The 27,972-nt window shown below is 34.1% G+C and overlaps 4 protein-coding genes across 4 annotated transcripts; 1 reads left to right on the top strand and 3 right to left on the bottom strand.

The window, feature by feature from the left end:
* Positions 1-3,609: 3,609 nt before the first annotated feature.
* LOC107866430 (maspardin) lies at positions 3,610-13,542 on the bottom strand. The gene is made up of 8 exons (XM_016712501.2): positions 13,252-13,542; positions 11,577-11,702; positions 7,252-7,350; positions 6,764-6,906; positions 6,446-6,554; positions 5,471-5,578; positions 4,316-4,456; positions 3,610-4,137 (listed from the first exon to the last, which is right to left on the bottom strand). The coding sequence occupies exons 1-8, from the start codon at positions 13,324-13,326 to the stop codon at positions 3,730-3,732; spliced, it is 1,209 nt and encodes a 402-aa protein (XP_016567987.2). The 5' UTR covers positions 13,327-13,542; the 3' UTR covers positions 3,610-3,729.
* A 4,615-nt stretch (positions 13,543-18,157) lies between these two features.
* Positions 18,158-19,911, bottom strand: LOC107866419 (polyadenylate-binding protein 7-like). The gene is made up of 6 exons (XM_047409833.1): positions 19,810-19,911; positions 19,637-19,698; positions 19,232-19,491; positions 19,100-19,137; positions 18,815-18,952; positions 18,158-18,262 (listed from the first exon to the last, which is right to left on the bottom strand). The coding sequence occupies exons 1-6, from the start codon at positions 19,909-19,911 to the stop codon at positions 18,158-18,160; spliced, it is 705 nt and encodes a 234-aa protein (XP_047265789.1).
* A 138-nt stretch (positions 19,912-20,049) lies between these two features.
* Positions 20,050-21,690, top strand: LOC107866409. Its single transcript, XM_016712487.2, has one exon. It carries the CDS (start codon positions 20,545-20,547, stop codon positions 21,562-21,564), a length of 1,020 nt encoding a protein of 339 aa, XP_016567973.1. The 5' UTR covers positions 20,050-20,544; the 3' UTR covers positions 21,565-21,690.
* A 1,695-nt stretch (positions 21,691-23,385) lies between these two features.
* On the bottom strand, positions 23,386-25,599 carry LOC107866396 (UDP-glucuronate 4-epimerase 5). Its single transcript, XM_016712481.2, has 2 exons — positions 23,914-25,599; positions 23,386-23,703 (listed from the first exon to the last, which is right to left on the bottom strand). The coding sequence occupies exon 1, from the start codon at positions 25,338-25,340 to the stop codon at positions 24,000-24,002; it is 1,341 nt and encodes a 446-aa protein (XP_016567967.1). The 5' UTR covers positions 25,341-25,599; the 3' UTR covers positions 23,386-23,703; positions 23,914-23,999.
* Between the last annotated feature and the right edge of the window lie 2,373 nt (positions 25,600-27,972).

Raw genomic sequence — 27,972 nt, forward strand, 5'->3', positions numbered from 1 at the left:
AGTAGACATTTTTCAAAAATATCACTATCAATTGGTCCATTAATTAATGGTTTCATTACACCCACCATCCAGCAATAAATTTACATCAATTCCTTATCAAAAAGTTTCTGAAAAAGTAATTAAAACAGACCTAATATGCTATACTAATTGGAAAAAAAAAAAGTGAAAAGTCAATTTAGTCATAGTCATTATGAATATTAAAAGATGATGTGTAGTAACTCTATTAATTAATGTTTCCAAAAATCCTCCCTCCACCATTCACGACTTGATTAGATATAAAGATACAAAAAGATGGATACTAGGGGTGTTAATAGGTCATAAATTTTGTTCTGAGAATTGACTAAAGTTTGAAAGTTTCTAGTAATGGAAATTGAAACCTAAAAAGGATCAGTTTGTGGTGAGATGAATATAATCATTTTATCGTTAATTAGATTTTTTGAGTTTAAATTTTCAAGATATGAATGTCTCTCCATTAAATAGCTTTATACAGCGTAAATTCAAGTTTGCCGAACCTTAAAATGGTTAATGAACATCGGATGGCAAACCAAAAAGAATAAAAAAGGGGGAAAAGGTATGTACTTGAACTAATTCTCTATGCTTTCTCATGTGGTGTTTAAAATAGTTTACAATCTAAATAATCAAATATCAGCTTTTGTTTGATTTTCTTTAATAAAGGTTAATCTCACATCATTTTTGTTAGTCTATATTAATTTTATGTTTTAAAAGGGAGTTTTCGAGCAACGATAAAATTATATTTGTGTGATTTTTAAGTCGCGACTCATGATTAGATTAATAAAATCAGTCATTAATACTTGCATCATGAGATTTCCTACAAAATACCTTCTTGAAATGATGCGACCCTTCTACAAATCTTGCATGAATATGAAATAATTAGCTAATTGAACTGCTCCTTTTAAATTATAATTCAATATTTTGATCCTAACTAGCTAGTTGTAATTGAATAGATTTAGACAAATTTCAACCATGTTAGGTAAATATAGTGCTAGCAGAGGAGATTTATTAATCGGTGTGATAAAACTTAGTCTTCATTAGGTGGTATAGCAATGATGCAAATGTAGTTGCTCATTTACTCATAAATATCTTTTTAAAAAAAGAAAAGAAAAGAAGAACCCTCTTGAACTTCAGACTTATAATGTATAAAGTCAAAAGCTTGTGGTAGTTCGGGTTCGAGTCTTGAATATAAAGAAAATTTTGTTAAGAGTGCCACCCTCAGAAAGAGCGCTACAGTGCGCGATTTAAATTAGTCGGGGGCTTCAATGCGGATACTGGACATCGGTTAGAAAACTAAAAAAAAAAAAAAAGGAACCCATTATTTATTTTAGAGAGTTAGATATTTGACGGGAGTCTTGACGTAGTTGGTAAAATTGATCTCGTGTAGTTAAGAGGTTTAGATGTTGTATGAAAAAAGTCTCTAAAAAAATGTTGGACAAGATTACATACAACAGATCATTATGATCCAATCCTTTCCCGAACTGTTTATTTTAACTTTTGAAAGTCTTGATCAAAGATAAGTTGTTGCTTTAATATTAACAAAAGTTTTCTTTTTCGAAAAAAAAGAAAAGAAAAATTAATTAGCCGAATACAAATTGTGTTTATTAGCTAAGAAAACACACAAATTGCTATTTGCCAAATATACATTTCCGAAAAATACTTCTAACTAAAAATAATTTTTCAATAAGCAGATCTTAAAAGTTGGATCTTATTAGATTCTAATTAAGATTGAATGCCTGTCTGATTTGGATTTACTTTGGTACTTTTGTCTTCCATCAACAAATGGAAAAATAACATAAATATACATTTTAACTTATCATATTTACACAAATCACTATTATTACGAAGTAAAACAAAAATTCCAACTAATTATGTATTCTCAATGGATGTGTCGGGAGCTAATTATGTATCTCGACAGACAAAAAATAAAAAAGAATGTATTGAAAACTAATTATATATATCTTTACAATAGAAAAAATGTATCTTTGTTGGATATATTATGCATCTCAACAGACCTAAAATCGAAAAAAATGTATCGAGAGTTAATTATGTATCTTTCTAAAGAAAAAAATATATCTTTGTTGGATGTATCGGAAGCTAATTGTGTATCTCAATAGACCCAAAATTAAAATTTTCTATAATTAAACTAAACTATCAGAATTTACGTTGTTTGCCCACAACAAATTTCAGACATTTCACACTAAATTAAAGACATCGCTGGCATCTAAAGATTAACTTTGTTAAAGGTAAATAATTAGTCACTTCATTTCATATAAAGAGCTTTTTCACCTTTTCTTCCAAAACTACTTTTTTTTCTTCCAAAAGGTAAATTGTAATGCTTTGTCTCTAACAAATGATCAAAACTTTGGGTGCATTAAAAGTTGAGATTTCCTTTTTGCAAAAATTATTTTTAAAAAAATCTCTATTTTAGAGAAACAAACACAAGGGTACAAAGATACTGTTCTTGCCCACATTCTTCTGCCAGTGCACTAAAGCGAGGTCCAGAGAAGGGCCCCACCATGAGGGTGTATTGTACGCAGTCTTACCTTGCATTTCTATCAGAGACTATTTTCAAGGCTTGGCTAGAACCCGTGACCTCTGATCACATCGCAACAACTTTACCGATTACTTCAAGCTTCCCTTCTCTTCTGCCATACTAAAAGCTAATAATAAGTAGGACAACTCAATTTGTAACCCCACAAAGTTATGATACATTTTTGTTTTTCATTGTAGGGCAGCATAAAAACATAGTATCTATCTCGATAGGCCAAAACAATTGCTCCTCATAATGAATATGCTTACAAGCGTACTCCGTCCTGGTCCAATGTGAACAACTTATAATCATGAAATTATTCAGTAAGTCTATAAGCCTAGCTAATTTCCATTTTGTATGGAACATAATGATTAATTTCTTGATTCTAGTTACTAAGAGGGACCTTCAACTAAGAAATAGAACTAGAAGCAACAAAAAGAAAAACGTTACCCCGAGTAATTGCAATAATCAATTCATTGATATTCCTAGTATAGTAGATGTTATCACGCATACATGCTTAACTAAATGGAATTGTTTGATCTTAAATGGGATCCTCGAGCTTTGCCCAGTTTAAACACACCTAGAATTTGAACTTAAATGAGTTCTAGCTCAAATTTGGCACATTGTCTAATTTACTTGGACCAAAATCTATTATTTTAACTAATTCAACGATTTTTTAACATACATATGCTCTAAACCAAATTACTGGGGTTTGAATACGCCTGCAACTTCTTCACTACTTCAGCCTCTATAACAAGTAACAATTGGGGAAATTAAGCACCCCCTCTCAAGAACCCATGCTGATGATGCAAAACAAAGTTGCGGTGTTTTTGAGTTCATGCACCTCCTGGTACCTGTTGTTGGTGGAAGGTATCCCGTGGAATTCGTTAAGGTGTGCACAAACTAACCCGGACACCACGATTATCAAAAAGCAAAAAAAAAAACTCGGAAACTTCTAGCGACTATGAAAGTAAAGTATAAAACAGAAGCATAATCAGAATCCAACACTGCGACTATGAAAGACTTGAAACTGTAACGATATATAAGCATCTCATTCACAAAGATTTCCCAACACAAACTTGACTTAAGAGTCTTGAATTTCATAGTCTCTTTGCAATGATACTTCTCAAACCCATAATATACAAAAAGAAAGTATAGAATAAAAAATATCTCCCATCAAGTGTCTACATTGCAGCTACATTTTCAGTTAATGTACAGTTCCCTAAGTAAAGCGGTAGCATATTAAGAATAAAAAACTCACATGTGATGCTTAGAAGAGCTCTCAAGACTAGTAGTAAGCTCTGCTTGTCGCAGAGAAGTGCATTTTGTAGAGGAGGTATGACAGATTTGTTGTCAGAGAGCTTAAGCAGTTGGTTATCTAAATCATGAGAACCGGTAGCTTCTGGGGCCAAGGGGGGATCTGCACTTTCTGCCGTAGAAGGTGCTTCCGAGTCTCTTTTATCATTTTCTGATGAATCATCAGCATCCCCTCTTCCGTTGTTTGGCTCTTTCGAACTTCCACCACTACCATCCTTTGGAACTCCGGGGACCAAGTCAGGTCGAGCTTCAACAGCAACGCGTCTCAGGTGTAGCTGTTCAATTGAAAATACAACCAAGCACTTAGTTGCAACATATTGTTCTTTTTCATATATTACTTATCCTTGGATAAACTCTTCACCGATTAGTAGACCTAAATTCTAAAAGGAGAAGAGAAGAAACAAGAAATGAAAATGATGTTCACATGAACAAGTGACAAGAAGTAGTTCATACCTGAAGATGAAGATTCACTTCATCAGGCCGTGAAAGAAATGGAAAATCACCACCACTTTTCAGGTATGCCCTTCTCGCGCCCGGGTATCTTTCAGACACTTGATCTTTGAGTGATTGAGGGGTTGCACAATAGTCATTTGTCTTCACACAGCAGAAATTATGGTGCAAGAAGAATCAAACCATCAGATAGTTTCTACTTTAGTGACACGTAAGAAAGAAACTGACAACAACACAAAAAGATGATAATATTATTCAATCAATCAACTATGCATCATCCGAAACTAGTTGGGATTGGTTATATGAATCCTCTACATTCTGCTCTATTTGAACCTATTTCACTCCGATACTAAGTTTCTTTTTCTAACAAGTTACATGATTTCTAGGACGAACTTGAACAACATTAGTATATCAATCAATCAATTAACCACAGCTCAATCCCAAACCACTTGGCTTGGTTATATGAATCCTCTATTCAGGTCCATTTCCCTTGGAGTTGGGAGTTTCTCAAACTCTCATGGGTAACTAGTTTAATCAGTAAACTTCTTTTACATGCAAAAGAATATTGAAGATTGTAATCAGCTCGTCAATCATAACTAATAGTAAATGCTGAAATTATGAAGCAAGGTCTTGGATCAAACATTCCTACAACACTAAGTGAGGAAGGCCAACAAGAGGGAAAAGATTACAAACATTTGTATAAGGAGAATTCCTCGATGGAGCAAGTAGTTGGTTTCTTACTTTTGATGTCCAGTAAAGAGGAGAAAATCGAAGTTTCTACACCAAGAGCTACAGATCATAACTACTCTAGGTCAAAGATTATGCTCACCCAGTCTGTTTCCACGAAAGAAAAGATGATTTTGGCTACCATGACTTTTGGGATTAGCACGTCTCAGGGGAAGGAAAAAAGAGATGCAGGATCACGAGAGCAACATAATACACCAGTATACACTTAAAATGAATGATTAATGTCCTAAAATTCCAGAGAGGAACAGATGTAAATAAATACTTGACACACCAACAGCAAAGTGTATTAAGAATATCTTTCTGTAACCTGATAGTCAATACTCTGACAAAACCAAAGAAGGGAGTTGGGACATGTTTACAAACACATACAGAAATTCAACTAACATATAGCTTAGCAGATTATAGACATACATCCATTAAAGTGATGGAAGTATCTGGAAGAATAAGGGGTCCAACTGATGCAGCATCAGCTGTCAATGTCAATCTGGAAGCCAAGTCTTCTCTTGAAAGTGTCTCAACCTGCATCAAAATTGAATTCATAAGTTATGAAAAGAAGTGAGTCAACTTTTTCTATAAACAAATAGTTTTGCTATCAAGAAAGAACAAGAATCACGGTGAATATGTCATGGTATAGTTTATTTTTGGAACTGAAAGAAAATGGCAATGAGGGTTAACAAAATTAGAGGACTATCGAAAAGAAAAAAAACTATGAACAGTTTACACTTTGAACAGGGTACAGCAATAAAATGTACAACGAAAATACATGAGTAGCATTTTAAGATATTGTCATCAAGAATCTCATGGTGCAATTGAAGCATATTAGATCACAACATGTTCTACAGACTACATTTTAGGCAGCTTGAAGTTAAGAACCCAAATTTCAGATAGACAAAGAAAGCAAGATTGCTACATGAACCAGATCAACTCAAAATGTAGCAAAAATGACACCATCTGACGGGAGGTAATGGATAATCTGCATCCAGTTTCATCTGATCAACATTCTGGACAAAAAAATTAAAAGATGTATGGAAATGTTTTAGGAAAAAGAGAAGGTTAAATATTACAGAATTGTCTCAAAAATATTTAACATGCATCTAGAGCTTCTTCTGATAATGTTAAAGAGCGGAAGAAAAAGGTGCAAAATGGAATACCAGAAAACTGCAATGAACTATGATACAAGAAAAAGGTCAGTACACTTCTTCTTTTGAAAAAGAAATATAATGCATACACATCTATTGGGCCAACTCTGAAGCAGCAAAAGAAATATGGTAAAGCTAAGTTCAATATACTGCTAACGGCTGATTTCAGGAAACAAGAATTTTCCAAACAATTTGCGGTATGAGTGACATAAACCGGTTATAACACAAATCTGAGCTTAAACATTACCTGAGAAACAACAAAATCAACAGAATCCGCAATAAAGGGTTCCTGGGGACTATCACGAATTCCACTTAGCACATGCCGTTTCAGTATAAAAGAAGGAGCCCAACTAACACTGCAGAAGGAAACCGACAATAGCCGAAAAACACTTTTTAGAATATGAAAAGCTATGTAGTTAAAATCATAAAAACAATGATATGCAAGAACTATGATGTGTTATATATACAAAAAGATATTAGATCACAGTTGTAAAGTATAGATGCTGATCAGCCATATTTGAGCTATACTATTATGATATGCAAAAACAATAAATTGAGAACTTACATAGGAGCCCATGGCATTGCAGCTGAGAAACTAGTGGTCTCCACAAACGTATTTGAAAGTACCAAGGATCTAACACGCCGGGGGCGATGCTGAGCAAAAAGCTGAGCTAAGAAGCCTCCAAGGGCTGTTCCATAGAGATGAATCTGCCGTGGGACAAGTTTATACATCAGTTACTCCCTTTATCGTGAAACCTTATCTCTGCTTTTATTCCAAGCAAAACATTCAAAATGCAGGATTCAACATTATAATCAAACCAACATCAAACAAGTGAGTAGTAAAAAAAAAAAAACTTATAGATGTATCTTTATTTGAACTTCTCTGCATACTCTATCTAAATGCATATACAAATCAAGAAAGTCAATAAGGTGCATCTTACTAATTCTAAATTGCTTATCTCCTAGATAAGTAAGAGAGGTTAGATTGCACGCATTACACGCTTAGGCTTAAGATGTAGCCATAAAATGAGCACCGAGATAAAAGGAACATACATGATGAACATCAATAGCATCTAGAAACTTCTCAAATGCTTGAATCCACTCGTGGTTGTTCCACGCACGTGGAATATCAACAGAAATCACACGGTAACCCTGAGAAAGTAAAATCAGAAAATGTTAGCTTCCTTCAATTGAATTAGGGGGTTGTCTTGTAGAAAAACTAGCCAGTATCTATATATCGTGGAAAGAGACATATCCACATAAATTATAACATGCAAAGAGAATCTTTTAGCCCCTACGCATGGAAATCATCTTTAGTTTGAGTCCTGAAAAATATGTTGCAAAAGATTCTATCATCATTTAGACTATGAAATATTCTTTTCGCTTTATGTTATTGACATGATATTAGCTCATATAGTAGAGAGGGAAAGTCAATGGGGCGAATATTATCTATTTTCCAAGATCCACTGCAGGCCAATGCTCTCTCAAAAGTCAAAACTTAGTCTGGCAAGCAAATCACTAAAGAAGTGCAACTTCTGTTACAATTCATACACTGCAGTAGTAATCACTTATCACTATTTGATGAATCACTGAGCTTTTGTTGGAACATACTTCCCTGTTCTAATCAAAGACCACATCCATTGACATGCTATGCAGAAAATTACAACTGTGCTATGAAGTTCCTTAGATTATTGCATTTACATACGAAAGTTTTAAGGCCCGTCATCTATTGATGAGAAATGTTTTGCTAGACTTTTAATACCGAAGAAAGAGGTATATTCCCTTTCATATATCGCCCAACATCTAATAACTATAAAGCGGCAAGAAATGCCATGGCAAAACTAACCAACCATTACATATTATATTATATTTTGCTCTTCCATTCTGCCAATTCCATGGCACTTTTGAGCTGTAATTTGATTTCGAGATAAGATAATCTATAATGACAGGTTGAGAAACTCCTTAAAGTAATCTCAAAGTGATCAATCTGGTTTCCAGACAAGATAATCAAATGATAGGTTAAGAAACACCATAACGTAATCTCAAAGTGATCACTGTCTACTCTCATCCATTTTATAAGTTTGAAAATCCAGGTATTATAGGAAGGCCAGTTGGGACATTTTCACTCATTATTGTACTTGAATTTTCCACCTCAGTTAGACACTTTATTCTTGAGTTTAAAGAAAACATTTGGTATCTTTTACTTATTAAAACAATATAACATTTGCTATCTTTCCTTTTATCCTTCCTCTCCCGGCTCCCTCTCCATCTGACCTTATGCTTAACACTATCTCTGAGGAGAGGATATGCAATAAAATTATTGCATTCAACATCCAACAGAGTTTCAAGTTTAGGAAATGTAAACTCAACAAGTTTAAGTCACTCAATTTGGCAGTCTAAGAGCAAGCATCTAACAACCATCCTGTAGTAAAGTTTTGATGTCTAAGAGTAGCCAATTAAAATCTTGTTTCACTAGTACAATAGCGACATTTCAAGTAGCAATTCAGGTGAGAATGCCACGAATAAATTCTTCCAGAAAAGATCCAAACAATGTCCTTAAAGACCAAGGAAAACAAATCAAATGCGCCCATGGGTGTGACCCAGTGGTCAATGAAGTGGGAGAAGAACATGAGGTTTCAAGTTTAAGTCTCAATGGAGGTAAAAAATACTGGATGATTTCTTCTCATCTCCCTAAGCCTAGGTGGGCAGAATTACCCCATACATGATTTGGTAGAAGGTAGCACGTGCATGTTGGAATCGTTGAACTGCGTGCAAGCTGGTCTGGACACTGCCGTCATTGAAAAAAATGAAAATAGAAAGGATGAAACAAACACCAGGCCCTATGATCCGTTATAAAATAACACAACTACATAAAGAACAACGACATTGACTTATTTGTTCAGGGGCTTAACTTCTGTGGTTTAGAGAAAGAGTCCAGGAATTTCGTTCAGCCAATGATTGTCGCGTCACAAAAGCTATATTACATAGGTAGGATCTTCAAAAGAAATGGAAGTTTCTGTTCAGTTTCTCTTGTTTGTTCTCTGATAAAGTACAGCAAACATTAAATCATCTCTTTGGTAACTCTTAGCTCTCTCGTATAGTACATGACAATTTGAATGTGAAATCATCTCGACAATTGTCACGAGTATGGGAACATTTTCTTTCTGCCAAATCACAAACATGCATATAAGAAAGAGTGACGGAGGATTTAGGTATTAAACATGTGTTAGTCTTTTTAATTTAAGATCTGAGGATAGGATCCATATCAATGTTATAGCAGTGGCAAACAACAGTAACTATCTGAAAGCATTAAAGGAATTCATCCACGTAGTCAAACCTCATCGCTCAAAAGTCAAATGTTTTATGTATTGCTGGCTGATAAGTTGGTATTTTGCCAACTTGTTGGTTCCTCAAGAACAAATTATTGCTTTGATTCACATGGTTTTGAGTGTTTTTAATGTTATATAATCTTCATTTGTGTAGGCATTCAACAATCAACGTGAGAATCAGGGATGTTGAGTCAAAAGAAGCCAAGAAAATGAGGACGGAAATCAATCCTGAAGAGTTCAAGGAAACCAGCTGGACTTAAGTAGTGTGCGCGATGCATATGACAATGTGCGGCTGCATGAGCCTCTATGTGGAGCACATAATGAGGAAGATCTGAAGCTGGGTGCTGAAATGCAAAATACCCCACACAAGCAAAACAGACAACGGAAGAAAAGAAAGCATGTGTGCCTTCCATATGCAGACTGCGCATCAAGTGGCGGGGGCATTTTTGTCCGAATTTTCTAGCCAATTTTGGGGACTATAAATGTACTTTCTAGGGTTTTGTACTATTATCTTGAGCAGCTTTTTGCAGTGTATTCGTTAGGAAACTTCTATATTCATTCCTTTAGAGAATTTTCACCATTACTTTGATAATTTTGAGAGGTTTGAAGTGATTTTGCTGATTGAATTCCATTTATGGCTGATATAGAAGATCTTTTTGGTATAATTGCTTTCTCTTTCTTTATGCATAGCTAAATTCCATATCTAGGGGTATCTGATGATGAGTTAAGCTTTGCAATTGGGTATCCATGATTTGCTTTTGTAATTGATTATTGTTAATGGGTCTAACCAATCTTCACTTTTAATTGAAAATTAGTGATTGCAAACATTCATTAAGCCCTTTAATTCTTATCTTGCTTGAGAAAGAAGATGGGAATTGGGAATAGGATTCATTAGCAATGACTTGGAGTGATCTCCATTTAATGACTTGAGATAGAGATAGAATAGTCAACTTGAGGTTTTAATTGGTTGGTTGTATTGAATACACCTTCAGGTTTGAGAAAACCCAAGGTGAAATTGCTTGAGGGCGAGAAACTACAGGTATAGGTTGAACCAATTCTACCCATGACTTTATCAATTAAGAAGTGGATTGAAATTCCCAACTGCAAATGCTCCCATTTGAACACATCCCTAGGTCTTCCTACGACTGATTCAAAACTTTGAATTCAAGTGTTGATTTGATCAAAACTACTAGATAATCTTTAATTTTCTTGTACACCCCCACCCACCCACCCACCCCGGGCTCTTTTTGGTTACCTTAAATGCATACAAGTAGTGAATCTTACAGTGGTTGGGATAAAACCTAAATCCTATTTCCTGTAGGTTCGACCCGACTCGCGTTGGGTATTTTTCTTGCGATGACCGTGTACATTTTTTGTTGAGGAGTGGATTTGGACGTCCTCACTGGTCCTGTTGTTAGATCTGCATCCAGTTTGGAAACTCATATTTAAGTGAGATCTCAAATCGAAAGGGAGGAGAGAGACTCAGGCTCAAGTGATGCGCTTCTTGTGCAAATCCAAATCACTGGATATCAATGGTATTTTCCTTCCATCTGCTGAATGATTGATTTTGAATAAGTTTTACGTTCACTTTTATAATAAATTTTTGGCACTGCGTTGGTATTAAGCTAGTTGCTCAGACTCTTCACAAATTTTACTGGGTGCGTGTCGAATCCTCCAAAGTAGTGCATTAGTGCATTTTTAGAGGATCCGACATGTGCGGCAACATTTGCATTTTCAGAGAATTCGACACGAGTCCATCAACATTGTTGAGAGTTTGATCAACATAGGTTCTAACACAGCTTTAACCGTTCGGAAACCCTTATTGATTCCTTTAAATAATTTTGGAAGTTACCACAGTAAAGCAACACAGGAGACAAGTTTAGGCTATTAAGTGATCCTTCATATTCATATATATTTATGAATGGCTGAAGTGATCACGATCACATATAGGACCAATTCATCACTGTCGTTATCACTCTAAAAGCAGATACACAAACGTTCAGCAATAACTAGACAAACAAGTAAAGAATCAGAGGTTTGCCTCATTACCTTTATAGATAATGACATTATCTGTTTGTAATATACATCAGCAGTTCCAGCTATGCCAGGCAGGCAAATCAGTGGGGGAACCACTTTTGGGCCAAAGTCATAATATCGCCACTGCTTTGACCCAATCTGCACAACAGATTAAAGAATATTAGTACATTTAACAAGGAGGCAAAGAGTCCGTTTATGCATCTCAATAACCTAACCAAAGAATGACGGAAACCAAACAAGTTGAATTTGTTTGTGAAACAAATTTACATTCAATTCAAAGTTAGACGTCATTGATCTCTCAGGAACCTGGTTTCATTTTCACTAATTTAAACATCAATCAAAGTCCAATGCATATAATTGAACACAAGCTTCATAATTATTGCAAGGATTAAAAGGATTAAAGATCAAGATCAAAAGTCAAGATAAACTTCAACATCAAGAAAGTAGCGATCTTCTTCATTTACAAAGAAGAAAGTATACTTTCCAACTAACAAAATTATCAATATGTAAGCAACAACGTAGAATACAGTTATAAAGACCAAAAGTTTAGAAGAAAAAAGTCCTTAGTATAAGCATAGATTTCCACATTCTGCTGTGATTAGTAGAATAAGTTTTCCGGCATTGATGCAAAACACATCTCATTCCAACATTATTCAAACACAAACTAATCAGACCAACTACAAGATTATATTTGCAAGAATTCCGAAAAAGTGCACATTCTATTAAGAGGAATACTAAACGGGATAGTAAATTGATTCCCGTAACATATTTGGAAAGGCCATTTGATAACGGCAGGCGGCAGCAATACAATTACCACAACATTAGAGTTAAAAATGATAACTTTAAGCAACTTAAAGAAACTCAGTTGATCATTTAGGAGCAAAAGCTCAGGCTTGTCGAGTACTCACAAGAAGCACACTTCATATTTCCTAAACAAGAACAGAAGTCATGTTCATTTACCCGTGATACTCATTCACCACCTAACAGTCATAACAGATCACAAACAAACTCAAAGGTCACAAAAATGTAAGATAACTACTACTCCCACTGTTCACTTTCACTTATCACATTTTGCTTCACGAGAATCAATCTACATAAACTTTAACCAACATTTTAAGATTGCAACTTCTAACATCTTTCCTATAGTTGCTGAACATCTAATTTCAAATAATAAATTAATCTAATCCATTTTATCTCGAAGATTAGTCAAATTGTCTCTCACAAATTGCCTCTCTACTTCTTCGGAGGTAGTGGTATGGACTGCGTACATTTTACTCTCCCCAGATACCACTATGTGGGAATACACTGGGTATGTTGTTGAAAGTGAAAACAAGATCAGTAACATTGAAACTCGCACTATTTATTGTATCATTTGTGAACATCTAATTTTAAACTTTAATAACTAAATCAATCCAATTCAGTTTAGCTCTGAAGATTAGTTAAATTAACTCTCATATAACAAAACCTGACAAATACAAGTGAACAAACAGAGGAAGCAATAACTGAATCCAATTGGGTAGGTAAATCAGTAGATGATCAGATATATTCAGATTCATTGAAAGAAAACAAGCAAAACACAATCAAATAGAAAAAAGACACAAACCCATTAACAGTTGAGCAAAATCAAACAACCCCAAATCAATAAAAATCCAAAATTGATTAAAAAAAAAAAAAAAACTAAACATACAGGGATCTTGTGAAGAGGAACTTGAGACTTAAAGTAGATGTAATCACCAGGCGCCGAAAAGACGCCTCCTTTCATTGCTGATAATATATGTATCGCGTTTTACTGCATATACATATACTCTTCCATTAAAGTTCGTTGATTTTGTTTGTTGTGTATGAGAAATTAAGTCATTTTGTCCAAGCACGGCAATTTGGGTTTTTGGGGGGTAATTAATGAGCTGTATGTTTATGTGAAATGGTGATGTAATGGGGGAAAATTAATCAATAATCAAACACATACACGTGGATGGACCCCATTTCTGCCATTTTCTGCTTAATAATTTTAAATATTCTAAACGAAAAGAAAAAATTTAAAGTGTTAAAATTTAGGGAAAAGGGTGCGAAAAATATCTATATTTTGGCGAAATTTGTAGTTACACATTCTGAACTTTGCAGGGGTCCTATGATACTTAGACTATTTTTAACCGGCATATATTTGGTCATTTGGATCACTGCGTGTATTTCACGCGCGTAAGAAAAAAATGTGTGATAAAGAACAAATATATGTCAGTGAAATACGATAATGTATACATTGGATCTAATACCATGAATTTTGAGGCATTAGTAATACACACCTCAAGACACAATAGAGTGTATAACTAATGCATGCATTAGTTATACATAGGGTGAAAAAGTATACCAAACAAGGTATTAGTAGTACATATTAAACTAATGCATACATTAACTTTTCAATACACTCTACCAAACGATCCCTAAGAGAGATGTATTGCTAGAATTAAAAATTATATTAAGGATTAAAAAAGAACTGATCAAACTTTAAAGTGTTTATTTCGTGAAAATTAATGTTGTCAATTAATTGAGTTTTGTTATAAATTTTAAAAATAAGAAATAGATAATATTAATTTTGAGTTGAAATTAACCAGGAAAAAAAAGATAGGAGCTATCGAGAAATATATAACACTTTAAGGAAATAATGAAGAACGCAATTAACGTCATATCCATTAATATGTGATTAATGAATTGCTTAAAATCAGTAACAGCTTTGAATTTTAAAATTTTGAAACACCAAATCAAGATAGTCGATCAAATAATATCAAATTTAATATTTTCGATTAAAATTTTACTATTTTTTCAAACTCTGTTTCTTTAAAAAAAAAAAATCTCAAGAAAATGAACATTCCAATACTGTTGAAGCATTCCTGTATATTTTGACTAGATGGGCAAGCACGATCCCAACATCTAATTATTTTTAGCTATGTTTGAATGCTCTGCATAGTTATTTGATTAAAGAGGATAATATAAGGAACAAAAACGAAAAATCAAAAATATGCCATAATAGATTGTATAGAGTAACCATCACTAAAAATAACATTAGGTACATTTTGCTTACAAAATTATATTTAATTGACATTGTCAAATCAAAGTTAATTTATCAATATAGACCAGGTAAGGAGGGAAAAATATAACAAGACACATTCACAGATACATTGATTCAGAGATATGTCCGGAGAAGAGCTTCTATATCCCTTTCCCTTCTTGAAGTCCAACACTGATTCCATTGTTCTTATCGTGACTGATATACTCGAAAGATCTCATACATAGTCTTGATACAGTTGATATTGTTGGAAAAATTAATACAATATTGATATAAAAATGAAATTAATAATAGTAAGAGAATAGTCACAAAAATTGTGTCGTGGCAAGCCACTATCTTGAAAGCGATTTCGGTCCGAATCCGGTGCAAATCCTTCTAATCTATCGCTTCCCAAGGTTTCACAGCTACTTTCAAACACGTGCACTCGTGCCTAAAAGTTTGGAGGTTGCCCAAAACAATTCAAGAGGAAGAGGAAAGGAGGAAGATGGTTTCTTTCTTTATGTGGTGTGTTTTTATCTTCTCCAAAGACACCCTTTATATAGTTTTTGAAAGTGGAGTTGCAAGAATGATATTTAATGGTATTAAAGAATCATTAATTTACATATTACATAATTCTATTAGAACGGATGTTTAGAATAGATGTATTCATCTCCTTTGTAACGTAAAAGTTATTCATCTTTACATTACACTAAATGAATAAATGTAGAATTAATTCCACAGTCCCACACTAATGCAAAGATAAATAATAAGAATAAATTCTGGGCAAAAAAAAGGAACACGTACTTAAGTGTCAATATCTTTCGATTTGAAGTGACACATAGTGATATGAGGCAATAACAAATATTTAAAAAGTGAAGTACTCTTGAACTAGATGGGCATAAGTTGAGATCCCCACAACACATACCATATCCTTGATTTTAAGCAACCTTCACAATACTACAGAGTGCGTTTTATGGTCATGCACACAAACCTTGGGTCTCATGAGTGCTCTAGAAAGATAACCCAAGTCTTTCATAAAAAGGTGACCAACCTTTTACACTCACGTAGGTGATCCATCAAGTCTATCTCATAGACCACCTTAAGGCTATGGATCATTAAGAGCAAAAATAAGCTCAACCTCATAATACATTACCTCATGCCATATGGATAGGATATGTAGTGTTTATTGAAGGCCCATATGGCTTCGTTTGACCACAAATGGGTATCCACCATATTACCTTAATCCATGGGCTTTAGCCCCATCCTCTCGACGATTCAAGGACCATTTTTCTTGTCAAATCCTTGGTCATAGGATCCGCCAAATTTCTTTCGGATCTTACATGTTCCAAGGAAATAACACCATCTTTTAATAGTTATTTAACTGCACTATGTCTAATGCGAATATGTCTCTTTTTACTACTGTATACACTATTTTTAGCAATCTCAATTGCCACCCAGAGGCGGATCCAAGATTCGAAAGCTCCGGGTGCCACCTTATTTTGAACAATAACGTACACTCCGTACGATATTTTAGAATAGTGAAATCAATATTCAAAGAGTAAACTATAATTATATATATCTAACAAGTATTAGTATTACATGAAGGTTTGCCTAGTTGGTATTGTCAAGTGTTTTGTAAAGAAGAGGTCATGGGTTCTATTCTTATAGCCACACTATATTTTTTTTAAGAGAAAATAGACAAGTGCTAAAAATCATTCTAAAAATACAATGTAAAGCAGGTTTCAAACCCGTGTTGTTGGAGTTAAACCCAACAATTTCGACCACTTACGCCACTAGTCCCTTTGATATTGTGGGTGTCAAGCATAATATTTATACATTAATTGATACATATACACATAAATATACAGAGTTTCATCTGAGAAGTGCGGGTGCCGTGCCACCCCATACCTTCTACATAGATCCGCCCCTGTTACCGCCTATGAGTCACAATGTAAAGAGACAGGTGACATTTATCTTTCCCATAAAGGCACATCTGTCAAAAGATTTCTCATCCACTCAGCTTTTTGCCCTGCCAACTCGAGAGTATGCAGATTAAGCCAAGAGATTTTCCAAGAAGGATATGACAGAAGATATTATTATTAAAGATCTCCCCACTAAATCTGTGAGTGGAGTTTTATAAAATTATTTTCTTGATTGTTGGCTTTAAAAAATTATATTGACGTGTATTTTACTTAAACTGCTCTTTTTAAAATGCAACAAAAAATTTCTATTACTCCTAAAGCTCAAATACACAAGGACCAAATATTATTTGTTGGACATTTATCCTATTCAGTTGAACAGACAAATGTGTGAGTCGTAATTGAAATTTTCTTCAGTGCTTTGTCTATACAATTATATCTTTGTTATCATTTTTTACGACAGTAAGAGTAAAGAATATGATTTTGTCCAGTTTGAATCGGAGGAGTCTACAAATGCCGCTAATAAGAAGTTTAATGGGACCATGGGTGGGGTCAAGCAGTTGTAAGCATTTTCATATGTCCCTTGTAATCATCTAGCTTTTCATATTGCAAATGTGACGACCTTAGATAAGTCAATTTTTGTTTGATTACATATTATTTATCTTAATCTATGTATTTGTGATATTTTGCAAAATTGATGACATAGGTATGTTTGTAAATTTGTCAAGAAGACTGATCGAATTTTGTCCAATCTTAATGCGAAATATATCAATTTGTACTTTAAGAACTTGGACACTAACATCTCAGAGGAGCATCTTAGAGAAAAGTTCTCCAGGTTTGAAAGTATAAGTAGCGTGGTCATTTTAAAAGATGAGAGTGAAACTTCAAAAGGTTTTGGATTTGTGAACTTTAATGATCCTGGTGATACTAGGAAAGCAGTGGAGGCTATGGATGGATCATTCGTTGGTAAGTCCTGACTTTGTGATGTCGTTCTAATCTTAAACGTGATTGCAATCATGTTATTTATGACTCTATGTGGTGACATATACTCATCAAGCATGCTCCAAGACCTTGTACGTAGCTAGAGCACAAAAGAAAGTAGTGCGCGAACAACTTCTGAAGCGCTTCTTTGAGTAGAGAAGGAGAGCAAATTATGAAATACCAGGTACTTCTTATTTCCTTATAGCAAAAGGAGACTTGATCATCTTCTATCTATTTATGAAAATATTTGAATTAATGTCATGATTCAAATGTGTATGTCAAGAATATTGACAATAATATCTCAGATAATGAGTTGCACGAACTGTTTAGCTAATGGGTACAATTACTTCGATGAAAATCATACAAGATGAGAAAGATGTGAGCAAAAGTTTTGAATTTGTATGCTTCTCAACAGTAAAGGAGGCCTATATCGCCGTGAATACTTTTTACGGATAGTCATAGATTTTGTGATATGCTTTAGATCATAGTAATTAACCAATCGCTGAAAATTATTTCGCGTGATCTGTATTTGATTCTCTCTTCTTATATGGACTTTTCTGTGGCGATGAGTAGGATGAAACCATCGGCATGTCATATTTCCCTTCACATCGATGCAATCATGACTTAGTTTGATTTTCATATTTATATTGCCTTTAATATGCTAAAAGATCTCGATTCTGGGTAGTTCTAACCATGAAGTTGGCATCTACCTTATGAGCGACAGAGAGGTACTGCGGCTGATCAATCGTCATCTCTGTCTAAAACACAAAAAGAATAAAAAAAATTATATGTAAATGAAATTGCAAGAAACATAGTCACTCCTTACACCTATTAAGATATATTCCCCTGCCAATATAACCAACTAAATCTCCGTACTTATGTTATGTCACATAAGAATTATTTAGATCAAATGAGTACTTGACTATAATAACAAGGGAAAATTTCAGAAATAGCAACTCTATAGCCTTAATTGTAACTTTTATAGCAACAGTTTCATAATTACGAAAAATAACAAATTGTATTTGTATTTAAGTAAAATGTTGCTATATACATATATATTACTCATAAATACATATGCACAACTGAAAAATACATATTCTTTTATTACTATGAAGTGGGTAAAATATTGTTACTTTTGTGATAAGTTGTAATTTTGAAAAAGTGTTGCTATTTATTGTAATTATAGTCTTAAGGATGCTAGTTTCTGTAATTTTTCCTAATAACAACCCACTCTTATTTTTTCAACTGAGGAAAATAAAAAATTCAACAGAACAAAAACTATAGGCCTCCTTTGTTGTTGAGAAGCATACAAATACAAAACCTTTGGTCACACCTTTCTCATCTCGCATGATTTTCGTCGAAGTGATTGTACCGTATTGACTAAATAGTTCGCGCAACTCATTATCTGAAATATCGTCTTCAATATTCTTGACATACACATTTAAATCCTAACATTAATTTAAATATTTTCATAAATAGATCAAAAATGATAAAGTTTCTTTTTGCTATAAGGAAATAAGGAGCACCTGGTATTTCATAATTTGCTCTCTCCTTCTCTATTCAAAGAAACGCTTCAGAATTTGTTCGCGCGCTACTTTTTTGTGTGCTCTAGCGACGTACAAGGTCTTGGAATCTGCTTGATGAATATATGTCATCACACAGAATCATAAATAGCATGGTTACAGTCACATTTAAGATTAGAACGATATCACAAAGCTAAGACTTACCAACGGGTGATCCATTCATAGCCTCCACTGCTTTCCTAGCATCATCAGGATCATCAAAGTTCACAAATTCAAAACCTTTTGAAGTTCCACTTTCATCTTTTGAAATGGCCAAGCTACTTATGCTTCTAAATCTGAAGAACTTTTCTTTAAAATGCTCCTCTGAGATGTCAGTGTCTAAGTTCTTAAAGTACAAATTGGTATATTTCGCAATAGAATTGGGCAAAATTAGATCAGTCTTCTTGACAAACTTACCAACATATCTATGCCATCAATTTTGAAAGATATCATAAATACATAAACTAAGATAAATAGCATTTAAGCTAAAAAAAAATTGACTTATCTAAGGCCGTCATATTTGCAATATAAAAAGCTAGATTATTGCAAGGGATATATGGAAATGCTTACAACTGTTTGTCTTCAACCATGGTCCTATTAAGCTTCTTAATAACGACATTTTCTAGATTTCTCTGACCCAAATTTGACAAAATCATATTCTTTACTCTTACAGTCATCAGAAATGATAACGGAGATATTATTGTATAGACAAAACACTAAAGAAAAGTTCAATAAGGACTCACTTGTTCAATTGAATAGGATAAATGTCCAACAAACAACATTTTAATCCAACTGAAAATTCGCCGCTCTGACTTCACCTTCGAGGAATTGAATTTTGGTGACATTTTTGTATAGTAGTGAAGCAAAGGAAATCGAAGCTATTTTTTTGTTCACTTCTCTAACACACGTGCTAAGCATTAGTGTTGGCACGTGTTTCCATGGAGAGGAGAAAGTATCACAGGATAGTAACATTTAAACTGCTTGTGGTACAACAATTTGATGCTGTGATGGGCCTCACTTGTTAGGCTTATAAATAAGAGAAAGTAACACTTCCTCCGTTTCAAATTATTCATCTTAAATTTTTTAATTTAATTTTTCATTTTACTTGTACTTTTTCATTAATCAAGAGGAGAATTTTTAGTTTTTTATGTTTTACCTTTTATATTAATTATTTTTTAAAAAAAATAAAATGTAAACAACATATATTATGGTAAATTAGATATATTATTAATTATTTTTTTTAATTAATGTGTTATCTCAATTTGAGACGGGATTAAATGGCGAAGAGTAGTGTTATCACAAACACTTGCCAAATGGCAAAACTTAAACCATGTATAGGGGAGTTATATGTTTATTCGTGTGACTTGTGGATATAATCAGTTCTGGAATATCCATACTCAAGAGACGGTCCATATTCCATACCCAAAGAACAACAAAGTTACTATAGTTGATAGCATCAAGTTTAGTTTTCTTAATCCATGGCTATTCAATGCAATTTTGTTCCACACTTCACCTGCAGATCACCTAGCAAAGAGATGCCCTCATCATTGGTCCGTTTATCTGCAACACAAAAAGTTCCCTTTTGTGTTGATTCTACCAAATTCAAGCTCTCATCAGCTCCCAGGTTGCAGAAAGTCTTCTGTTCTTCCTTGGTTTCTGATGAGAGAGCTGTGGAGTCTAATTATTCTGGTGTCGATATGTTGAGACTAACTTACTTGGAGGGAAATAGCTGGTTGTGGGAAGTAGGAGGACTAAAAATTCTGGTTGATCCAATCTTAGTGGGTAACTTGGACTTCGGAATTCCACTGCTATATAATGCTGCTAAAAAATTTCTGAAGAATTTCCAGCTCGATGACCTACCGGTGATAGACTGTTTACTAATTACACAGAGCCTAGATGATCATTGTCATCTCAAGACATTAAAGCCTCTCTCAGGGAAGTTCCCAAACCTGAGAGTTATAGCAACTCCAAATGCTAAGACACTGCTGGATCCTCTATTCAGCAATGTCATCTACTTGGAACCTGGCCAGGATTCTGAGATTGAAGTGAGCAATGGTGTCCAGGTTAAAATTAAGGCTACTGCAGGGCCAGTACTTGGACCTCCTTGGCAGCGACCTGAGAATGGATATCTTGTCACAGTTGCTTCTCCAAAAGGTGCTCTTACTCTCTACTATGAACCACACTGTGTCTATAACAAGATGTTGTTAGAGAAAGAAAAGGCAGACATTGTTATTACTCCTGTCATAAAGCAACTGCTGCCAAACTTTACATTGGTTTCCGGACAAGAAGATGCAGTTCGACTTGCAAAACGCCTTTCTGCAAAGTTTGTTGTGCCCATGAAGAATGGTGACCTCGACAGCAAAGGGCTTCTAGCTAGTCTTGTTCAAGCTGAAGGAACAATTGAATCGTTCAAGCAACTTTTGTCAAAAGAACTACCAGATACAAAGGTACTAGAAGCTACTCCTGGAGAACCACTGAATATCTCAATAGCTGTATAAGAGGAGAGATGTTTATCTGAAACCAGTTTGGCCACACGTGGATCCTGTATTATTTAGTGCAAAATTTGAATAGCCATATAAAATTATTTTTAAAAAATAAAAGGCATTCCGATGTGTTTCATCTCCTGTGATACTATACATTGCAAATAATTTTTTCAATATGGACGTATATAGTCTTACACATAACTAATGATATGTATATGTTATGTCAATAAGCACAATTTTTGTAATTACTTTGGAATTTTATGTAATAATAAAAACTTAGGTTGTAGTTTTACGTAATTTTTCCTTAATAGATAGCGCTTACAGCGTTATGAGAATCTAGTTGCGCTAACGCTCAGACTAAGTCTTGAACCTTCGTGAGCTTCAGCTTCAGCTATAAAGTGAAATTTTCCAGCGCAAATTCGAACAAGGATGGTAGCCAGAGCTGTTGAATTAGGGTGGGAGCAGTAATGCATATTGACTAAGTTCAATTCGGGGACAAGAAGTTTACGGCAATAACAATGTTCCAATTTCACATCAATTGGTAAGTCCAGAAGTACCAGGCAAGGACTAAACATGAGCTGATATCCCAAAGTATGCAACAACTGACATTTACAATGAAAAATCTGGCAGTTAGTTCATAAGCATGTGGACGCCGAACCTGATGATCTATTCATGTACAGAAAATGGACACAGGGGCACTCACGTGAGGCAAGGCAAGGCAAGACTTAGCCCAAAACAATATAAGAAGACAACAACTCAGTCCCGCAACTAATGTAAGACAATATAACAGTTCATTATTTCTAATCAACAGTCCCTCCACTGCTTTCTTTACAGGAAATCATAATAGTCGTCCATTATATCCTCTTTTACTGATGGTCCGTCCACCCAGCCCACCATTTGACAGCCATCTGCAAAAACAAACAACCAGAACCAGAAGACTCTCTTCACCGATTAGCTATCAATACTTGAAGCAGCACCAACAACATACATCATGGCTTCAGGTAGCCACTTCTTAATCATGTTCATCCCAAGCTAAAAAATAAACCAAGTTATAGCAGAAAAGGACAAAGCTAAAAGGTTCTTCTAAGACATAAAGTGAGTCCCAATCCCCGAAGGAAAAGCTAGCTCAATGCACTAAAGCTCACGCTATGGCTAAGTTGGGGGAACCTCCGGACCACAGGGGTCTATTGTACGCAGCCTTACCCTGCATTTCTGCAACAGACTATTCCCCGGCTTGAACCTGTGACCGCCTGGTCACATGGAGGGAACTACACCAATTACTTCAAGGTTCCCCCTTCACGGATCCTGAAATGTCCTTTCAAGAATTGGCCAGAAGAGCAGATTGTGCATCTGGCAGCCTCACACCGCGCCACAAAATAATTCTGTTCCTTTGAAACAAAATTCCAAGACTAGTGCCTGGCCCAGCACCTTCTTTGATGGTGACAAAACCAAATAAACGATGGTCCATTGCTGTCAAGTCTTGTAAACACATGAATGGGTGTAATGACTACAACTTTTGTTACTTTCTATCACTGAAAACGAAAGTTGGCAAACAAAACAAAAGAGCCTGATGCTACAATCTAGGAAGACAGCAATATGCAAATCCAGAAAATATACAATGGTAATGAGACAGCAACAGCATTCCAAGTGTCTCACATAGTTGGATATGGGGATGGTAGAGTGTACGCAGACCCTACCCCAAACTCAGAGTTGCAATGGTAATGAGACCTAAACTTTAATTAAGATACATACAATATCCTTTTCCTCATAGAAAAGTAGTCTTAAAAAGCTCCTGTATCCCAAATACGGACGAAGATGGACAATAATACACGATTATTGAAGAGTTTAACAATGTTTACCATACTAAATGCTGCTTTACAGGAAAGAGTAAATTCCCAAATTACAGACTTTATCTAAAGCAATGGGCATGAAAATCCTAAACTACTTTCCTAAAGTCAAAAAGGGGGTACAACGATTTTAAAGAAAAAGGTTGTACAAATAAACATCAAGACATCTAGCAAGTGAATGGAGTATCCCACAAGTTAATTCGACTGGAAAAATTGAAAGTTATGTACTCCCCAGCTATATTAACATTTCATCACAGCCTGTTTGATTGCTTATTTTTCATCATTCTTGAAGTTGAATATTAGTAACCTGATTGAGGACGAATAAAACTGAAATTAGAAGGGAAGAGATATGTTCCATTATAGCAGTTCTGACAATTCGAATAAAACAGAGCTTAATCCAAAGTATTAGTTATGGTGATTAATGACATATGAAACCACCATAATAGAGTCAATATATCAAACATGCTTTAATAGTAGCAGTAGAAGAATGTACAATGATCACCTACAAATAGAATACCTAAAACAATGTGGCAAATCAATGTAGAGGCATCATCAACACATTGAACATTAGAGAGAAACAACGCAACACCAAGTTCAAGAATTTCACCATGCACTCTTCTTCTTCTTCGAACCATAGTAGTTAACATACCACTTCACAAACTTCTTTAACCCCATTTCCAAGTCCGTAGTAGGCTTATATCCTAACTCATTATGTGCCAAAGTAATATTAGCATGCGTAAACGGCACATCCCCATTCCTCGGCATTTGAATAACCTTCTTCTTCGCCTTCACCTTCAACAACTTCTCCAAAATACTAACAAGTCTCCCAACAGGCACCGGCTTCGTATTACCCAAATTATAAATCCTCAATTGAGCAGCACCCTTCTTCTTCCCCCCACTCCCTGTGCTCTTCTTCGCGGTATCTAAGGCTGCCAAACAACCCTTTACCACATCATCAACATAAGTAAAATCCCTAGCAACGCTACCATGATCAGACGTCTCGAAAATCTTGATTTCCTTCCCTCTCAAAATATCTTTCGTAAAGAAAAAATAAGCCATATCAGGCCTACCCCATGGCCCATAAACCGTAAAAAACCGCAACCCCGTAATCGAAAGCCCATGTATATGGTTATATGTATGAGCAATCTCTTCACCAGCCTTTTTAGTTGCTGCATACAAACTTGCTGGCTGATCAGTTCTATCTTTTTCTGAAAAGGGTACTTTCGAATTCAATCCATAAACAGAACTTGATGAAGCCCAAACAATACTAGGTTGTGGATTAGCCATTTTACATGCTTCAAGTAAAGTAACAAAACCAGCAATATTACTATGAACATAAGAACCTGGATTCTGCATAGCATACCTAACTCCAGCTTGAGCTGCCATATGCATAACATGTGTAAAAGCAACAACATCAAACAACTTCCTAAGCAAAACAGCATCATTAATATCACCATCAACAACCATAATACCAGACCTTTCAAGCAGGCCCTGTCGGGCTTTTTTAAGCCCGACATCATAGTAATGATTGAAATTATCCAGCCCTAAAACGCCGTCACCACGGCGTTTCAGGGCTAAAGACACATGTGTCCCTACAAAGCCAGCAGCACCAGTGACTAAAACAGTAAAGCCCGTTTTAGACCTTGTTCGGGCCGAGGCCCGAACCCGACGTTCCCAATTCGGGCCGACCTCTAAAATTGGCGAAACAGTGTTTTTCAGACTTCTACGGTTGTTTCCGGTGGTGGGGTTGGTCGGGGTTGAGAAAAAGAAGAATAAAACGATGAAAAAAATGAAAAGAAAGGACCAAAGAGTAAATCTTGGAAACAAAGTGGGGTGAAAACGGAGACGATAAAGACTATAAGGGGAAGATTTATCAGGCTTAAACTTTCCTGGGGTTGAAGGAATTGAATCCAAATGTGTAAGAATTGGCTTCAATTGAGTCATTCTTTTTGCACTATGATCAAATATTCAAAACTCAAACAGTAAACAAATCAATAAAATTGTTACATATATGAAAAAAGACACAAAAAGGTTGAAACTTTTTGGGTTTTTTGAACTGATTCAGCTTGAAAACTTCAATGGAAACACTGGTTTTTGAGGTTTTTGAGAAAAAGTCTAATGGGAGTAGGTGGGCGTGGAGTGGGGGGTGGGGTGGTGTTATTGGGAAAGTAGAAAGACAACAGTAGTACTTTTTCCTTAAAAAGGTTAGTGGAATGTAAAGACAGTAAAAAAGTGGATTGCGTGTAATAATTTTCGTTTGTTTTAATGATCTTTTTTGGGTTAAGATTTGAAGGGGTATCCCACTTTTTTATTGACTTTTGATTTTATTGAAAAATAATTAATAATAAACGCGTAATAATAATGTAATCTTATTTGTTGGTCAATATTCTCACATTAATTTAGGAGATAAAAATGCTAAACGATATCTTCCATCTTTTCTTTTATTTTTACTTGTTTGATACTAATAATTATTGATTTCTATTTCAAAAGTCACCATTCTAGCTAATTGTATAGAGTGGCAAAAGAGGGATTTAATCGAGTCTGGGTGGATTGAATATGAATTAAGTTAAAATGGATTGAATTGTAATTTATTAATATAAATATGGATAAATATGAATTTAGTAAAATATCGATTGGATAAAATTAGGGATGTTCATGATTTGGTTAAAAGTCAAACCAAACTGCAAATCAAATCGATCGACTATGAAAATAGACATTTGATTTGATTTTAAATTTTTAAAAATCAACAATATTTGATTTGATTATGATTCTACTAAGAAGAACCCGATAAAATAATCAAACTAAACCGATAAGTTATATATATAAATTTTATTTTTATTTGAATATATAATATTATTTTTCATAAATAATTATAAATATTTTATACCTTTTAATCATTAATTTGATTTTAGTTACTTATTCCACATACACTACAACACTTTTACTCAAGGCAAACACACACTCTCTCTATATATAGGGGGAGTATGGTGTATTATTAATTTTTTATTTTCTTTGTTGAGACATCTATTTACTCTTCAATGATTTGTCCCTTTGACTTTTTATGGGCCGGACATTATATTTAAAGTTGTGTATCGCTTTTATGGATGTTAGACATGTGAGGGGAAATGACCTCTGCAACTGTTCAACTTAAACTTGCTAAAATTATGAGATAGTATTTAAAAATAATAGAAGATTCATATACATTTATCTTATGATAGTAGAGAGAATTTATTGATTCTTAACAGCCATTTAAAATAGTTGTCTCATGTCCCAATATTTTACTATTATCAATTTATCATTAGCTAATCATAAACCGAGAAACTAAATCAAACCGTTAAGAACCAAATAAGAGATTTTTATTTTATTTTGATTTGATTTTAAAATTTTAACGTTCGACTTAATCAATTTGATTATGATTTTAATAAAAATTCGACTCAAATCAAACTATGAACACTCCTATGTAAAATAGTTCTAACTCACTTTAATCTCTTAAAGCCTAAAAACATTAAATTTAGGCTAAATTATTTAGCTATCAAATAAGAGAATGCAACTGTTAGCTCTTTTAGCTACTCCCACTAGTCCAATTATAATTAATTTGTAACTTTTTTTTTAAGGACCCAACTGAATGAATTGGTCAAAAATCAAGAAGGTATTAATTTTTTTTAGTATTATCCTTTATTAAATTAGATTTTTAATTATTTTTTAATCTCAAATAATGATTATTTCTAATCTTAAGTAAAGTTTGGAATTATCTTTTAATTAATATCTTTAAATAGTATCTTTCTTAAGGATTGTGTCACACTCTAACAATTCATTTATATTGAGTTAAAAAGAGTAATAAAAGTAAATTAGGAAATAAATGATAAATATTTCTTGATTTTACAAAGTGCATTAATAAAAATGAGCATTCCTGTTTAGTATGGAGGACAAATAAAAATTGAGGAAATAACTTGATTTAAAAAAAATGAATAATTTTTTTTTGAAAAAATCAATCTTTTTCAGTGGAAAAGTTTACGTGTCAACAAACTTCAAAAGAAATTTTCTTCCACAAAAGTATATTTAGTAGGAATGTGAAATTATTGTGTGCAAATACACTGCTTTCATCATCTTCATGCCAATATATGTTCACTTACAATATAATTATACATACACAAAATATTCATAAAATTTTTTTTAGTGCAGTGAGTCTGTCTCTTTATACACAAAACACGACTTTGTATTAATTTTTTATTTGTTTAAATTGTAGAAAAACACTAAATTCTTTGGTTTGATTTTTTTCTTAAAATTATTATGTTTGGAGTAGAGCATTATAGTAGTATTAATCTTTTATTTGATAAATTTAAGCTACCCGTGGAGCTACCACATCTTAGGAAATCTGATGTATTTATTGATCAAAGAAATGGTTATAATATAGGTTTCTTTAATCGTGACAAAATAATTAGTTAATGAAAAATAATATTGTGTGTATTGAGTAAAATATCTTTCGAATTAAATGCTAATCAATCATGTGTAAAAATGGATATATTTCGTAGATTAATGTTTTTTATTAGTTTATCTTAGGTGTTTATTTTGCTTA

Source organism: Capsicum annuum, chromosome 1 (assembly GCF_002878395.1).
Source record: "Capsicum annuum cultivar UCD-10X-F1 chromosome 1, UCD10Xv1.1, whole genome shotgun sequence".
In the NCBI taxonomy this organism is placed as follows: domain Eukaryota; kingdom Viridiplantae; phylum Streptophyta; class Magnoliopsida; order Solanales; family Solanaceae; genus Capsicum; species Capsicum annuum.

Excerpts from the sequence above, each read along its gene's own strand:
- LOC107866409 (XM_016712487.2), top strand. The coding sequence starts at position 20,545 with ATGGCTATTCAATGCAATTTTGTTCCACACTTCACCTGCAGATCACCT.
- LOC107866396 (XM_016712481.2), bottom strand. The coding sequence starts at position 25,340 with ATGACTCAATTGAAGCCAATTCTTACACATTTGGATTCAATTCCTTCA.
- LOC107866430 (XM_016712501.2), bottom strand. The coding sequence starts at position 13,326 with ATGAAAGGAGGCGTCTTTTCGGCGCCTGGTGATTACATCTACTTTAAG. Across the intron at positions 6,555-6,763 it reads GCAATGCCATGGGCTCCTAT|TGTTAGTTGGGCTCCTTCTT; the intron begins GTAAGTTCTCAA and ends TTCCTTCTGCAG. Across the intron at positions 5,579-6,445 it reads TTGATTTTGTTGTTTCTCAG|GTTGAGACACTTTCAAGAGA; the intron begins GTAATGTTTAAG and ends ATTTTGATGCAG.
- LOC107866419 (XM_047409833.1), bottom strand. The coding sequence starts at position 19,911 with ATGTCACCAAAATTCAATTCCTCGAAGGTGAAGTCAGAGCGGCGAATT. Across the intron at positions 19,492-19,636 it reads ATGGTTGAAGACAAACAGTT|ATATGTTGGTAAGTTTGTCA; the intron begins GTAAGCATTTCC and ends TTGATGGCATAG. Across the intron at positions 18,263-18,814 it reads TGACCAAAGGTTTTGTATTT|ACAGAGATGACGATTGATCA; the intron begins GTATGCTTCTCA and ends TTTGTGTTTTAG.